The sequence below is a fragment of the Zonotrichia albicollis genome, chromosome 25 (assembly GCF_047830755.1).
Source record: "Zonotrichia albicollis isolate bZonAlb1 chromosome 25, bZonAlb1.hap1, whole genome shotgun sequence".
Classification (NCBI taxonomy): Eukaryota; Metazoa; Chordata; class Aves; order Passeriformes; family Passerellidae; genus Zonotrichia; species Zonotrichia albicollis.
In genome coordinates this window covers 6,943,690-6,959,669 of record NC_133843.1, presented here as the reverse complement: position 1 = coordinate 6,959,669, position 15,980 = coordinate 6,943,690, and the positions used below count along the sequence as shown (strand labels likewise).

Sequence of the window (15,980 nt, the reverse complement as noted above, 5' to 3'; positions counted from 1 at the left end):
TCGGGGGCTGTTTAAGTGGGCATTTGTGGCTTTTTGCGTGGGTTTGGGGGGTATTTAGGTGTTTTTTAGGGGTTACTTAGGTGAGATTTTGTGGGGATGTTTAGGTGGTTTTTTTGAGGCTGTTTAGGTGGGAGTTGGGGGTTACTTAGGTGGATTTTGGGGATATTCAGGTGGGTCTTGGGGAGCTGTTGAGGTGTTTTTTGGGGACCATGGAGGTGGGTATTTGGGCTGTTAAGTGGTTTTATGGGGCTATTTCGGTGGGTTTTGAGCTACTTAAGTGGAGACTTTTGACTGTTTAAGTGAGGTTTTTTAGGTATTTACGTGGGGAGGGAGTATGTCCTTATTTAAGTGTTTTGGAGGACTCCTGAAGCGGGTGTGTTTCGCTATTCGCTGTTTTTGGGGTTTTTGGACGATCCCTGAGGCCGCTCCGAGCCCTCCCTGCCCCGGGGCAGCCGCGGGGGCGGGGCGCGCGCACTACGCATGCGCGGAGCCCAACCCCGCCTTCCCCGCGCCGCGCACGCGCCGCGCGCCAAAAGTTGCTGACTCACGCAGTGCGCACGCGCCCGCGCCGCGGGCCAATGGGGCGGCGCGACGTTGCGCGGTCGCCGCCCCGCCGGCAGGGGGCGCTGTGCGCGCCGCGGCCCCCGGCCCAGCGCAGCCCAAGATGGCGGCGGGCGGCGCGGGGGCCGCGGCCGGGCCCGGCTGGGACGTGGCCGTGCGGCCGCTGCTCTCCGCGTCCTACTCGGCCTTCGACATGAAGGAGCTGCCGCAGCTGCTCGCCTCGGTCATCGAGAGGTGAGCGAGCGCGGGCGGGGGCTGCCGCCCCTCGGGGTCGCCCGCTCGGGGGCAGCGCCGGGGGTGCCGCTGCGGGAGCGGCTGAGGGGCGGCTGAGGCGGGGCCCGGCCGGTGTGAGGGGTCTGGTGCTCGGTGCCCGGCGGGGCTGCGGCTGCCCGGGCAGAGCCCCGAGCTCCGTCCCCGGCTCCTCCCGCTGTCCCGGGGCCGGCGTTCCCGGAGGTGCCCTCGGGCCCCATAACGGGCTCAGGGTGCTCGCCCGGCCGCAGCACCTCGGACCGGCGCCCGCCGAGAGGCTTCGGGACTGTTCTTGTGGTTTTGCTTTTGTCCAGGCGTGTCACGGTTTGCCCGCTTGGGCCGTGGGAAGTGTTGGCTCACCGGGCTCGGGGGTGACCAGACTTCCCTCTGAGTCTTTTCCACTGCAGTGCTTCTCCTGTTTTAAGTCGAAATAAAGCAGAACCAAATCAAGTCTGCCTTGTCTTAACCGCACAGGTTGGAGTCAGTGCATGCGAGTACCCACTGCAGTACTTAATTCAACTTACAGCTTGTTTTATGAGCTAAAACACGAGATGCGAGTGCCACAGCACCATGCTCTGTTACAGAGATATAACCCCGGCCACAATAAGTTTTAGAAAACATAAAATAACCAGTCCACTGAGGAAGGTGGTAAAATAACGCCTTGAGGTGTTTTGTTTGATGCACAATGGCTGAGTGTGCAGTGGCTGATGCTTCAGGTTCAGAGCGAGTTGCAGGAGTTCTGTGCCTGCACACAGAGCAGTTGTTCCCCCCGGAGCTGCACCCTCGGTGTCCATGGTTTGGGCAGTTCTTTGGTCATTCTTTGCTTTAGGGACCATTCCAGTGTCACTTTTCCCCGGCAGCTCTGCTGTCCCTGTGCCTGAAGCTCATCAGTGGAGTGTTCCATCCGAGTATCCCAGGGACACTGGAGTGGATCCACTTGAGTTCTGGGAGAGGGCTGTTTCCTCCTTCAGAGGCAACCTTGGCTCTGTTTTCCACTTGAGGCAGCAGTTTGTGCCTCCAGGCAGCTCTGCCTGGGGTTGGGGTTGTGTGTCTGGTGGTCTGGCAGGATTTGGATGGTATTTTCTGTTTCATGCCTTGGTGGGGTGTGCTAAATGACAAAGGAATAAATACAACTTGTCTAGAGCTCTGCCTTTCTGTGCTGAACAAGAATCTATCTTTAGATTTTTCACAGAAAATCTTTTATGTGCTCAAGTTATTTTTAGGAGGCAGTTGTTCAGCTCTTGATGGTGTCAGCCAACCCAAAGTGGCTGGATTTCCCCTTAAATAAACTTGGTGCAATGACAGGGAAATCACCCAGTGTTACTCTTTTCAAAATAAACAATAAATTCCTTTTTTAACTACTCTGGTATTTCATTTATAAGTTTAGGCACCATGGAGTTAGCAGTTAGCAGGTGTTATCAAGAAGAAGGAGTTACCAGTTAGGTGTTACTGACAGACATTTGGCCCTTATTTGACATAAATGATGGAAATGCTGGCTTGGAAAGGTGCAGTGGAGGGGAGCTGCAGGTCTGTGAAGTCTCTCCAGGCTGGTTTTTGGGGAAGAGGGAACTCACCTGGAGCAGTGCCTTCCTGAGGAGGAGGAGAGGAAGCTGCTTTGTGCCCCCTGCCCCAAGGCCAGGCTGTGTGTGGGGCTGTCAGGGCTGGGGATGGGCTGTGTGTGGGGCTGGGACCAGGCTCTGTGTGTGGGGATGGGGACAGGCCGTGTGTGTGGGGATGGGGACAGGCTGTGTGTGGGGATGGGGACAGGCCGTGTGTGGGGATGGGGACGGGCCGTGTGAGGGGATGGGGCCGGGCTGTGTGTGGGGATGGGACAGGCTGTGTGTGGGGATGGGGACGGACTGTGTGTGGGGCTGGGGCCAGGCCGTGTGTGGGGATGGGGACGGACTGTGTGTGGGGCTGGGGCCGGGCTGTGTGTGGGGATGGGGACAGGCCGTGTGTGTGGGGCTGGGGCCGGGCTGTGTGTGGGGATGGGGCCGGGCCGTGTGTGTGGGGATGGGGACAGGCTGTGTGTGGGGATGGGGCCGGGCCGTGTGTGTGGGGATGGGGCCGGGCCGTGTGTGTGGGGATGGGGACGGGCCGTGTGTGGGGATGGGGACAGGCCGTGTGTGGGGATGGGGACGGGCTGTGTGTGGGGATGGGGCCGGGCTGTGTGTGGGGATGGGGACAGGCCGTGTGTGGGGATGGGGACAGGCCGTGTATGGGGCTGGGGATGGGCTGTGTGTGGGGATGGGGACAGGCCGTGTGTGGGGATGGGGACAGGCTGTGTGTGGGGCTGGGGCCAGGCTGTGTGTGGGGATGGGCCAGGCTGTGTGTGGAGCTGGGGACAGGCTGTGTGTGGGGATGGGACAGGCTGTGTGTGGGGCTGGGGCCAGGCCGTGTGTGGGGCTGGGGCCAGGCTGTGTGTGGGGATGGGCCAGGCTGTGTGTGGAGCTGGGGACAGGCTGTGTGTGGGGATGGGACAGGCTGTGTGTGGGGCTGTCAGGATTTGGGCCAGGCTGTGTGTGGGGCTGGGGATGGGCTGTGTGTGGGGATGGGGACAGGCTGTGTGTGGGGCTGGGGACAGGCTGTGTGTGGGGCTGGGGACGGGCTGTGTGTGGGGATGGGGACGGGCTGTGTGTGGGGCTGGGGACAGGCTGTGTGTGGGGCTGTCAGGATTTGGGCCAGGCTGTGTGTGGGGCTGTCAGGGCTGGGGAGCAGAGCTGGGGTTTGGTGCTGATTAACGGGTACAGTGACACTGAGACTTCTCTCACTTCTTCCCTGGGAAGCAAAACCCCTCCAAGCAATAAAGCACAGTCCAGAGGCTGAAAAGTCATCATTAAAGCTCACTGTGTGCTCAGAATAACACTCCAGCACATCCCAGATTGAGCTGTTATCTTCTGTCCGTGGTTATTTGCAAGGATTGATGGTGACTTGACTGCTGCCTTCCACTTTGCATTATCATAACATCCACAGTGTGTTTAACTCCAGCCTCCATTGCCCAATCCCTATCTGGTGCTGGATTCTGCACCTCTGTGTTCTTTACACCCTCTGGGCACTGTGTGGTGCACAGCTTGACCTGTGCAGTAATTTAGGAGCTGTCAGCCTCTGCTGTACTCTGTTATTCCCAAATTGTTCTCATTTGTTCTCCTGACAATGCTTACATACATCTGCTGCTGCCTTGGAGCTGGGCTGAGAGGAGGCTGAGCACAATGAGTGTGTGAGAAGCAGAGAGCAGAGGCTGCTTTGCATGATCAGAGCCTGGGCTCCTTCCTCACCAGGGCACTTCTGGCAGGCAGGGTGAGCTCAGGCCTGAGGTGTTGGAACTCATGTGTGACTCTGCTGAATATATTCCACTAAAGCCTCTCTTCATTTTTTATTTTTCTGTTTGTATTTCAGCCTTTTAGGCAGACTAAATAAAAACTCAGACCTAGGAAATCAAGCTGCAGCTGACAAGTATTTATTTCTGCTCGTTTTTGTGGAGAAGTGGCTCTGATCCAGAGTTGTTTCTGTTGTAGCTGCACCTCCTGTTCCAGCTGGGAACCATGGCTTAGGGTGCATGAAGGGAAGGTGACTGGGCATAAACTGGGCTTTGTTCAGGTCAGCAGGGAATGGTGAAATCGTGGCTGGAGCTGGGTACAGCCTGTGCCAGGGGCTGCTGCCCTCCAGCAATCACCTTTGGCCTGGAGGGAGAGAAGCCTGGCTGGGCTTGGAGAGGCAAAGTGACTCTGATAGTCTGTTCTTGCAGCCTGCTTGTTTCACTGCGTGAAAATGTGAAAGAAAGTAAATTGATTGATTAGGAGGAACATATGCACATCCCATAGTCTTGTCACAGGAGAAACAAGAGCGAAAATTAGGTGAGGGGGCAGAGCAGTTTGTGTTGTGTGTCTGTGCAGCTGGGATGTGGTGGGACACCGTGAAGTGTCACCTCTGCCATGGAGGGCTGATCTCTGAGGGCAGGGGCTGTAGCTGAGAAGCCTCAGGGACTCTGCCTTACCTGCCCAGCTGGTGCCAGGTGCTGTGTGTGTGTGCCTGTGTGTGTGCCTGTGTGTGTGCGCTGTGTGTGTGTGTGTGCTGTGTGTGCGCTGTGTGTGTGCTCTGTGTGTGTGTGTGCTGTGTGTGTGTGTGTGTGCTCTGTGTGTGTGTGCTGTGTGCTGTGTGTGTGTGCTCTGTGTGTGTGTGCTGTGTGCTGTGTGTGTGTGCTGTGTGTGTGTGTGCGCTGTGTGTGTGTGTGTGTGTGCTCTGTGTGTGTGTGTGCTGTGTGTGTGTGCTGTGTGCGCGCTGTGCGTGTGCGCTGTGTGTGTGCGTGCTGTGTGTGTGTGCTGTGTGTGTGCTGTGTGTGTGCTGTGTGTGTGTGTGTGCTGTGTGTGTGTGTGTGTGTGTGTGCTGTGTGTGTGTGCTGTGTGTGTGCGCTGTGTGTGTGTGTGCGTGCTGTGTGTGTGTGTGTGCTGTGTGTGTGTGCTGTGTGTGTGTGCTGTGTGTGTGTGTGTGTGCTGTGTGTGTGTGTGTGCTCTGTGTGTGTGTGTGTGTGTGTGCTGTGTGTGTGTGCTGTGTGTGTGTGCTGTGTGTGTGTGTGTGTGCTGTGTGTGTGTGTGTGCTGTGTGTGTGTGTGTGTGTGTGCTGTGTGTGTGTGCTGTGTGTGTGCGCTGTGTGTGTGTGCTGTGTGTGTGTGTGCGCTGTGTGTGTGTGTGCCTGTGTGTGCGTGCTGTGTGTGTGCGTGCTGTGTGTGCGTGCTGTGTGTGCGTGCTGTGTGTGCGTGCTGTGTGTGTGTGTGTGCTGTGTGTGTGTGTGTGTGCTGTGTGTGCGTGCTGTGTGTGTGTGTGTGCTGTGTGTGTGTGTGTGTGCTGTGTGTGCGTGCTGTGTGTGTGTGCGTGCTGTGTGTGTGTGTGTGCTGTGTGTGTGTGTGTGTGCTGTGTGTGTGCGCTGTGTGTGTGTGCGTGCTGTGTGTGTGTGCGTGCTGTGTGTGTGCGCTGTGTGTGTGTGTGTGTGTGCCTGTGTGTGTGTGTGTGCTGTGTGTGTGTGTGTGTGTGCTCTGTGTGTGTGTGTGCTGTGTGTGTGCTGTGTGTGTGTGTGTGCCTGTGTGTGTGTGCGTGCTGTGTGTGCGTGCTGTGTGTGCGTGCTGTGTGTGCGTGCTGTGTGTGCGTGCTGTGTGTGTGTGTGTGTGCTGTGTGTGTGTGTGTGTGTGCTGTGTGTGTGTGCGTGCTGTGTGTGTGTGCGTGCTGTGTGTGTGCGCTGTGTGTGCTGTGTGTGTGTGCGCTGTGTGTGTGTGTGTGTGTGCTCTGTGTGTGTGTGTGCTGTGTGTGTGTGCTGTGTGCTGTGTGCGCGCTGTGCGTGTGCGCTGTGTGTGTGCGTGCTGTGTGTGTGTGCTGTGTGTGTGTGTGTGTGTGCTGTGTGTGTGTGTGTGTGCTGTGTGTGTGCTGTGTGTGTGCTGTGTGTGTGTGTGTGTGTGTGTGCTGTGTGTGTGTGTGCTGTGTGTGTGTGTGTGTGTGCTGTGTGTGTGCGCTGTGTGTGTGTGCGCTGTGTGTGTGTGTGTGCTGTGTGTGTGTGTGTGTGTGTGTGCTGTGTGTGTGTGTGCTGTGTGTGTGTGTGTGTGTGCTGTGTGTGTGCGCTGTGTGTGTGTGTGTGCTGTGTGTGTGTGTGTGTTGTGTGTGTGCGCTGTGTGTGTGTGTGCGCTGTGTGTGTGTGTGCCTGTGTGTGCGTGCTGTGTGTGTGCGTGCTGTGTGTGCGTGCTGTGTGTGCGTGCTGTGTGTGTGTGTGCTGTGTGTGTGTGTGTGCTGTGTGTGTGCTGTGTGTGTGTGCGTGCTGTGTGTGTGTGCGTGCTGTGTGTGTGTGTGTGCTGTGTGTGTGCGCTGTGTGTGTGTGTGTGTGCCTGTGTGTGTGTGTGTGCTGTGTGTGTGCTCTGTGTGTGCTGTGTGTGTGTGTGTGTGCTGTGTGTGTGTGTGTGCTGTGTGTGTGTGTGTGCCTGTGTGTGTGTGTGCTGTGTGTGCGTGCTGTGTGTGCGTGCTGTGTGTGCGTGCTGTGTGTGCGTGCTGTGTGTGTGTGTGTGTGCTGTGTGTGTGTGTGTGTGTGCTGTGTGTGTGTGTGCTGTGTGTGTGTGTGCTGTGTGTGCTGTGTGTGTGTGCGCTGTGTGTGTGCCTGTGTGTGTGTGTGCTGTGTGTGTGTGCTCTGTGTGTGTGCTCTGTGTGTGCGTGCTGTGTGTGTGCGTGCTGTGTGTGTGCGTGCTGTGTGTGTGTGTGCTCTGTGTGCTCTGTGTGTGTGTGCTGTGTGTGTGCTGTGTGTGTGTGTGCTCTGTGTGTGTGTGTGCTGTGTGTGTGTGTGTGTGTGTGTGTGTGTGTGTGCAGTGTATGCTGTGTTTGTGCTGTGGTTCTGCTCTGACCCCTCTGATCTGCAGCCCTGCTCAGGCTGCAGTTGGTGCCATGCTGGGGAGGGCATTCCTGTGCTCCAGGCCTGGCAATTCCTGCCAGCCTGAGCAGAACACCCAGTCCAGGCTCTCTGGGCAGCTGAGTTCAGAACAACTGAAAGGTTAATGAGCCTCTGGCAGGGAGTGTGGCTGGCAGAGCCTGACCTGTTGGTGCTGTGGAGGGGAAGCACTGGCAGCACAATATTTCCTTCCAGTTCCTGTGTGGCCAGGGGTGCCCATGCCATGGTGTGGCTGCTGCTGGAGCACTCAGCCCTGGGGACATGGAGGTTGTGTTCCCAGAGCTGTCACCTTGCCCTGCCCCTGTCATGGGCACATTGGGGTGCTGGGTGGTGCTGCTGCTCTGCTGGGTCCTGCTGACCTCTGTCCCCTTCTCCCTTGCAGTGAATCTGAGATCCTGCACCACGACAAGCAGTATGAGCCTTTCTACTCCTCCTTTGTTGCACTTTCCACACACTACATCACTACTGTGTGTGGCCTCAGTAAGTGTTCCTTTGCTTCTCTTGCTCCTGTAAAATGACTGGATGCAGTAAAAGTAAATCAGAACTGTTGATTTTTGTATTTGTTTTTTACCCTCTTGCTGAATCAGACCTTAGGGCCAGCATTGCTGCCTTTTGTACCATGAAATGTCAGCTCTGATGGAGAGGGAAGCTTGTTGATGGGAGTGTTTGGCCACCAACTCCTGGACAGCTTTGCCTTTTTGGCTGCTTATTCATTGACCTGACTGAATTTTTGGCCAAGTGTTTAAATCAGTGTTCAGGCATTTTAGATTATCCTTCAGCAGTTAGAACACTGCCATGGTTATTTGCAATCCCTGGAAATGTCCAAGGCTGGGTTGGATGGGGCTTGGGACAACCTGATCAAGTGGAAAATGTCCCTGGCCATGGCAGGGGGTGGGACAGGATGGGATTTAAGGTCCCTTCCAACCCAAACCATTCTGTAGTTACGTTACTGTGTTGGAGTTAATGATCAAAACATTGTGACTCCAAATATTTTCTGTTATTTTGGCTGACAATTTAGCAATTTCAACAAAAAAATGAGCTTTGTGAACTTGTTTCATGTTCCTCAGAGCTTCTGTCAGCATTAAATAATGTTGCTGGGGAAACTGCTTTATCTGTCTGCATTCCCCTGTCTGGGAGTAGGAATTATCCTCACTTTGCTGACATTTCTTGGGTTACATTGTAATGAGGCTGAGTTTGTATTGCATCTGTGTTAGGCAGGAGAGATTGAGTGTGTACCCACACTGCAGAGCATCCTGCTTTATTGACACCATTGGGAGCTTATTACACTGGGCTGGTTTACAACTTACTCTGACTACAAGGATGTGCTTTTTGCAGTCCCCAGGAACCAGCTGCAGTCAGTGGCAGCTGCCTGTAAAGTCCTGATTGAGTTCTCCCTGCTGCGGCTTGAGAACCCAGACGAAGCTTGTGCTGTTTCACAGGTGAGACAGGGCTGGGCCTCGGTGGGAGATGGACTTTGGGCTCCAATTCTGAAATACCTGCTCTGATGTTGAATGCATAAAGCAAAATTAATGAAACTCTTCAAATATTTAAGGTGTACACTTTGGTAGACTCTGATTCCTGTCCCTTTGCATTCTATAGTCAGAATCAAAGCTCGCTCACAACTCGAAATAAAGGTGACCTGAAGCCTTGGTTAATTCAGTTTGTTTCCTGCACTCTGGCTTGGTTTTATGCAACAGCCTGGGTCACAGCTATCTGTAGAGTTTTTAAAGATGTTTTTTGTGTGCTTGTATCTCTGTCTTGTGGGAAAGCTTAAATATATTTGAAAGAGGGAAGGCCAGTGAGGAGTGTTCCTGTAATGTTGTGTCACAGCAGAGAGAGCTGTTCCAGGTGTTTCCCATGGAACACAGGCGTGTCAGTGACCTGGATTACCTGCAGTCAGGGATGTGTGTCCATCCTTGAGGGAGATCAGAGTGGCTCAGAGCTGTTGCAGTGGCCTCACCAGCTGAAGTTGCATTACTCTTAATCCATCTGCTTAGAGTAAATGATATGGAGGAGGGATTGGAATTGGGAGAGTTTAAATGGTCCTTGATGTCTCTGTTTTCTGCAGAAACACCTCATTCTGTTGATCAAGGGGCTGTGCACGGGCTGCAGCCGCCTGGACCGCACAGAAATCATCACCTTCACAGCGATGATGAAATCAGCCAAGCTGCCTCAGACTGTCAAAACCCTCTCTGATGGTAGGGAGGGGCCTCAGCTGTGTGTGTTTCACTGCAGCACTGGAGTTGGGCACAGAAAATCTGAGGTTTTTTGTTGTTTTGTTGTTTTCCCTGCAGTTGAGGACCAGAAGGAATTGGCCTCCCCGGTGAGCCCAGAGCTGAGACAGAAGGAAGTGCAGATGAACTTCCTCAACCAATTGACATCAGTCTTTAACCCCAGAGTCTCTTCATCACCATCAATCGCAACAGAGACACAGGTAAAAAAACCTCTTAAAACAGAAGCAGTCTGAATTTCAGCATTATTAACACAGTGCAGGGAAGGACAGAGGGCTCTAAGTGGTACTTTTCAATACAGGTGTAAAGAGAACCTTCCTTAAGTACATAAATCCTGCTTGCATGGGATAAATGCCAAACAGCCAAATACTGTTTGTGCTGCATTGGCAATACTGGATTTGTTTCCTCATGGAATGCAGCATTCAGTGACATCCATGGTTGTTTGGAGTTGTGCTGCTGATACACCTTCATTCTGTATCAGAGACTTGGAGAAATACTTAGAGAAATTAAGATTACTTAAAGAAATGCTGTGTATTTTTAGTGCTTCCATAATATATTTAGTATGTGCTTGCTTTAGGTGGAAGGAGAGAGCGAGGATCAAGCTGCAACAGATCAAACCTCTGCAACAAAGACCAAGAGCATATTCATTGCTCAGAATGTGGCCAGCCTGCAAGAACTTGGTGAGAATCAGCTTTCTAGCTTGAGGCCAAAAATGTACTTCAAAAATATCTCTCCAGTGTTACATCTCACAGCTCTGAGTGGGAATAAACTCTCTGAACTAAAGGGTTCCCTGAGTTGCTTAGTCACTCAGCAAGGGAGGTTGTGGCTGGAAGGGAGTTTTTATTGCAGTGTATTTGTGTTTGGAGGGATAAATTAGGTGGACAGTATGAAATACCTTATGGGATGGATTGAGTAGATGTGGATTAGAATCACAGGATTCTTAGAGACCTTTGGGGTTGTCAAGTCCGTGGACACAGAGCTTTGTGACCCCCGTTTAGAAGTGTGGGCTGCAAACTTCAGCAGCTGCTGTTGCAAAGCACTCTGTCCTATTCCCTGACCTCCAAAGGCATTTTCTCACCCCCAAGAGCTATTAAGTGAGTGACTGAGGGCCCTTAGGGCTGGCTGAAGCAGTGACAGCCCCTGTTCTTGGCAGGTGGCTCTGAGAAGCTGCTGCGCGTGTGCCTGAACCTGCCCTACTTCCTGCGCTACATCAACCGCTTCCAGGACGCCGTGTCCGCCAACTCCTTCTTCATCATGCCGGCCACCGTGGCCGATGCCACGGCCGTGCGCAACGGGTCAGTGCCACCCTGCCTGGGCTGTCCCCTCGTGCCAGGGGGCGCTCACTGGCTCTGCCCAGGGCTCACCCCGTGTCCTGCCCGCAGGTTCCACTCGCTGGTCATCGATGTCACCATGGCTCTGGATACGCTGTCCCTGCCCGTGCTGGAGCCCCTGACGCCCACACGCCTTCAGGATGTGACTGTTCTTGCTCTTAGCTGTCTCTATGCAGGTGAGTGGATCTCCTGTAGTTTTTTGGAGCTTTTGGCTGTGCTTTGTTACCTGCATGTTCAAGGCTCAGCCCACAAGCAGCCTTTATTTCTCATGAATTTGAAGCTCTGCAGCACAGTGTGGTGATCGGGTTAATACTGAAGCTGTTACTGATGTGTTCTGCCCCTGTTCCTGTCAGGATCTAAGAAATGACTGAAAGAATGACTGTTCCTGTCAGTATCTAAGAAAGACTGACTCAACATTTTCTTAACAGCCTGTAATTTCTGCTCTTATTATATTCAGAGCATAATACATTTTTACTTTAGGCTTCAGCTTCATTTGTCATAGCCCCAAATCAGCCTTGTTTCCCAGGAGTGGTTTAAGCACACCAGAATCCTGAGTGTTTAATTGCTATGGGGGAGACTTTAAGGAGCTGTGGCACTCGAGTCTAACAATTGTCTTAGAAATGGTATTGAATTACATGGTAAAACATTACCTCCTTTAACTGCTCCCATGTGTTTCTGTAGGGGAAAACTTCACTCTTTTGAGGGTACTAAAGATTCTTTATTCTTTTGCTGTAATACTGAGCATTCCCTGCTCCATCAAGTTGATGGACACGTTCAATACACGTCTTAATGTGCTAAGTAGGAACATTTTGTGCCAAGACTGGCTCTTCCTAAGAATGTCCCTGCACTTGTTTTCCCTGAGGTGTGAGCGTGGCCACCTGCATGGCCATCCTGCACGTGGGCAGCACCCAGCAGGTACGAACCGGGTCGACGAGCTCCAAAGAAGAAGATTATGAAAATGATGCTGCTACTATTGTACAGAAATGTGTAAGTGAACCACAGGGTGTTCATTGTTTTCCTCCTCAGCAAGTGAAAAGCACAGAATTTGTGTTTATTTGCATTGCAATACACAGCTATGATTTTGGGACATAGCCATTGCTGGTAAAGGAGTTAAAGGGGTAGAGGATAAAATACAATTGCATTTGGAGTTTTTATTTTTGTTGCTGTCTGGTGGGGTGCCTTACTATGGGTTTGGCTTTATTTGCAGCTTGAAATCTATGAAATGATTGGACAAGCCATCAGCAATTCACGCCGTGCAGGGGGGGAGGTAAGATTTCCATCTCAGTACCTTTTTCACCCTTTTTGTGCTGGTGTCCTTTGGATTGATGGTGTTTTGTCTTTTTGGTGCTTTTTTCTCCCCGCTTCCCCACGACTTTGGGCACGATAGCATTATCAGAACTTCCAGCTGCTCGGGGCTTGGTGTTTGCTGAACAGCCTCTTCCTCATCTTGAACCTCAGCCCCACGGCCTTGGCTGATAAGGGGAAGGAGAAGGATCCCTTGGCTGCTCTTCGAGTCAGAGACATCATTGCTCGCACTAAGGAGGGCGTGGGGTCTCCCAAGCTGGGACCTGGCAAAGGGTGAGTGACTCCCCTGCAGGGAGCACTGGCCAGGGGTCTGACCAGCCCCAGCAAGCAGCTGCTGCAGGGTCTTGTTGGTCTTGTGAAGTTTTATCTGTATTTGCAATTCAAGTGTCGTGTCTTGGAAAGAAGAGAAATTGTTGTCTCCAGTTTAGCAAAACAGTCACTTTATTGAATATTTATCATTTTCCCCCTGAAATGACATTCTGTCCTTTCTGTCTCTGCAGGCATCAAGGGTTTGGGGTGCTGTCAGTGGTGCTGGCAAACCATGCCATCAAATTGCTGTCATCTCTTTTCCAAGATCTGCAGGTGGAGGCGTTGCACAAGGTATGCAGGTAGCACAGACATTGTCCTGACACATTCTGCCTTCTCCACTTATGCACACTTGGAATTCTCCTACCAATTTATTTTTCTGTCAATTCAATTTGAAATTCTGCCCTCCAGGGCTGGGAGAGTGATGGCCCTCCAGCAGTGCTGGATATCATGGCTCAGAGCACGTCCATCCAGAGGATCCAGCGGCTCATAGACTCTGTGCCACTCACCAATCTGCTGCTGACTCTGCTCTCCACTTCCTACAGAAAGGTAGGAGCTGGCACACAGCTAGAGAGCTTCTGGAGCTGAGCCACTCCAGATGGTCAGCACTTAACAAATGGGCTGTGCTGAGGTCATAAAATTCTGCTTTCAAAAGTCATCAGCCAGGGCCTTTCTCTTTCCTCTTTTCAGAGATGTAAATTTGGCAAACTTGTGCTAGTGGAAATGCACTTTTTTGTAAGTTCAGTGGTACTGGTGATTTTAGTGGGAAGATGAAAAGGCTGCATTGGTAACAGATAATTTTGCATTAGAGCTGTTACTTCAAGTGTTGCTTATAAGCTTGGTGTGGATTGTTTATTTTCAACCATCCTGTGTATTTTTTAGTACAACTTAAACCTTGAAAAACTCTTAAAAAACTAGTTGAGACAAATTTGCTAGAAGAAACTTAAAAGGCATGAGGAAGTTACTCTTATTTTCCAATGACTCTATGTTATAATCCCAGACTTGTCCTGGTTGTGCTGTTCTTTAGGCCTGTGTCCTGCAGCGCCAGAGGAAGGGCTCCATGAGCAGCGATGCCAGTGCCTCCACTGACTCCAACACTTACTATGAGGATGATTTCAGCAGCACTGAGGAGGACAGCAGCCAAGGTAGGAGAGTTTGCAGCAGCTCAGGATTTTACACGGCTTTTCACAGTTAATGGAATGTGAAAAGCAATGTGCTGTTGCCTTCTCAGACTCTGACCTGCAACACTGAGAATCCAGAGCAGTTTGTAAGGTCTGTGTGCAGGAGTAGTGCTGACTGCACTCTTTTGTGTAAACTGAGGCCTGAGTGGCTGGGATTTGCTTAAGAGGAGAGTGGAAATAATTTCATTGTGTAAATTCCTGCTGGACCTCTGTGAAAGAGCTTTGCCTTGTGATTTGGACAGAAGAAATGAAGCAAGCAGACACCTTAAGGCTGCTCAGTGAAATTCTGTTTTAGGCCTTTCTCAGGCTGGGTAATTTTGTGAAATATTTGCTTATAACAGTATGGGTTTGTTGTTCCTGCCCTGTGTGCCAGATGACGACAGTGAGCCAATCCTGGGGCAGTGGTTTGAAGAGACAATCTCCCCCAGCAAGGAGAAAGTGGCCCCACCACCACCCCCTCCACCCCCTCCTTTGGAGAGCTCGCCGAGGGTGAAGAGCCCCAACAAGCAGAGTGCTGGGGAGAACGGGAACATCCTGGCCAGCCGCAAGGACCCCGAGCTGGTACGGCCACAGCCTGCCCTGGGGCGGGGGGCACTGCTGGGCTGGGCACCCTGCTCCTGCTGGGCACTGCTGGGCTGGGCACCCTGCTGCTGCCAGGGACTGACTGCCCTGGCACCCTGCTCCTGCCAGGGACTGACTGCCCTGGCACCCTGCTCCTGCCAGGGACTGACTGCCCCTGGCACCCTCTCCTGCCAGGCACTGCCCCTGGCACCTTGCTTCTGACAGGGACTGCCCCTGGCACCCTGCTCCTGCCAGGCACTGCTGGGCTGGGCATCCTGTTCCTGCCAGGCACTGCCCCTGGCACCCTGCTCCTGCTGGGCACTGCTGGGCTGGGCACCCTGCTCCTGCCAGGGACTGCCCTGGGCACCCTGCTCCTGCCAGGGACTGACTGCCCTGGCACCCTGCTTCTGACAGGGACTGACTGCCCTGGCACCCTGCTCCTGCTGGGCACTGCTGGGCTGGGCACCCTGCTCCTGCTGGGCACTGCTGGGCTGGGCACCCTGCTCCTGCCAGGGACTGCCCCTGGCACCGTGCTCCTGCCAGGGACTGCTGGGCTGGGCACCCTGCTCCTGCCGGGGACTGCCCCTGGCACCCTGCTTCTGACAGGGACTGCCCCTGGCACCCTGCTTCTGACAGGGACTGCCCCTGGCACCGTGCTCCTGCCAGGCACTGCTGGGCTGGAACCAGCAGGGGCTTCTGCACTGCTCAGGGGAATCGGGGCATTGTGGCTGTGGAGAAGGATCCCTCTCCCCTCTCCCCTCTCCCTCTCCCCTGGAGTATCTCAGCAGTTTTGCTGCCAGGGAAGCAGAGGCTGGAGATTGTCTCTGTTTGGGTTACAAAGGGAGAGGGAAAATGGGGGCAGAGCTGCAAGTGAGTGACTTGCTGATGGAATGCTTTTAGCTCCACCTCCATTGGGTAAAGACAAAAATAAGAACTACAGTGGAGAAGTTGGAGGCCTCCAACCTTCTCAGAGAGTTCTGGAATCAGTCCTGGTGCAGACCACAGTGCAGGGAGCTGGATTGCCATGAGTGCACCTTTCCTCCTCTGCAGGGGCGTGAGGTTTAAGGGACTTGATTTATTTTGCTGATGGTTTAGTTTATGTTTAATATTATCCCTCTGCTTTTGTTGTTTCTATAGTGTGTTTCTCTTTTCTTTTCAGTTTTTGAGCCTAGCTTCAAACATTTTGAACTTTATCACTTCTTCTATGCTGAACTCCAGGAATAACTTCATTCGCAACTACCTGAGCGTGTCCCTGTCGGAGCAGCACATGGCCACGCTGGCCAGCATCATCAAGGAGGTGGACAAGGATGGCCTCAAGGGTGAGTGAGCAAACCTAGCTCTGGTAGAGCCCACAGGTGTCTCTTGTTTTTAGTTTCATGTCAAAGTTTTAGATACTGGAGAGCAAAGGTGGTAAGGGCTCTCAATCCCTGTCTTACAGGCACGTCAGATGAGGAGTTTGCTGCTGCTCTGTATCACTTCAACCATTCCTTGGTGACCTCAGATCTTCAGTCCCCTGCCCTGCAGGTGAGCTGGGGTTGAATGCATAAATTCATAAATAATGCATTTATGCATAATTCATAAATAAAATGAAGAAGTGTTGGTGTCTGTTTATGCCTCTATATGGGTTCTCCACACCCTGAGTACTGTGTTGGTTGTTCCATTTAGCCTTGAGTATATTCTGCAAAAACAGGTTGGAGTATCTTGAGTCCCATGATTTGAATGACCTTTGCAGTCATCCAGCACAAAACATCCTGCACAGTGTAAACTTAACATTTATAATTCAGACGAATCCACTGGACTTTGAAGGTGATGAAAGCTGAGAGGGAAATGAGTTTGTG

The 15,980-nt window shown here is 52.7% G+C and overlaps 1 protein-coding gene across 5 annotated transcripts in view; it reads left to right on the top strand.

The window, feature by feature from the left end:
• The first annotated feature begins 602 nt into the window (after positions 1 to 602).
• The window catches only part of UBR4 (ubiquitin protein ligase E3 component n-recognin 4), a 104,008-nt gene continuing 88,630 nt past the window's right edge, over positions 603 to 15,980 (top strand). For 4 of the 5 annotated variants that reach the window (XM_074558732.1, XM_074558731.1, XM_074558730.1 and 1 more), the window contains exons 1-17: positions 603 to 795; positions 7,610 to 7,707; positions 8,563 to 8,666; positions 9,296 to 9,425; positions 9,522 to 9,661; positions 10,036 to 10,138; positions 10,612 to 10,753; positions 10,841 to 10,965; positions 11,652 to 11,776; positions 11,997 to 12,056; positions 12,177 to 12,367; positions 12,595 to 12,694; positions 12,812 to 12,949; positions 13,428 to 13,545; positions 13,955 to 14,142; positions 15,302 to 15,461; positions 15,581 to 15,666. In XM_074558732.1, the coding sequence (XP_074414833.1) occupies positions 665 to 795; positions 7,610 to 7,707; positions 8,563 to 8,666; positions 9,296 to 9,425; positions 9,522 to 9,661; positions 10,036 to 10,138; positions 10,612 to 10,753; positions 10,841 to 10,965; positions 11,652 to 11,776; positions 11,997 to 12,056; positions 12,177 to 12,367; positions 12,595 to 12,694; positions 12,812 to 12,949; positions 13,428 to 13,545; positions 13,955 to 14,142; positions 15,302 to 15,461; positions 15,581 to 15,666 (2,139 nt within the window). In that variant the 5' untranslated portion in view covers positions 603 to 664. The remainder of the gene's footprint in view (positions 796 to 7,609; positions 7,708 to 8,562; positions 8,667 to 9,295; positions 9,426 to 9,521; positions 9,662 to 10,035; positions 10,139 to 10,611; positions 10,754 to 10,840; positions 10,966 to 11,651; positions 11,777 to 11,996; positions 12,057 to 12,176; positions 12,368 to 12,594; positions 12,695 to 12,811; positions 12,950 to 13,427; positions 13,546 to 13,954; positions 14,143 to 15,301; positions 15,462 to 15,580; positions 15,667 to 15,980) is intronic. The other variant, XM_074558734.1, reaches the window with a different exon arrangement.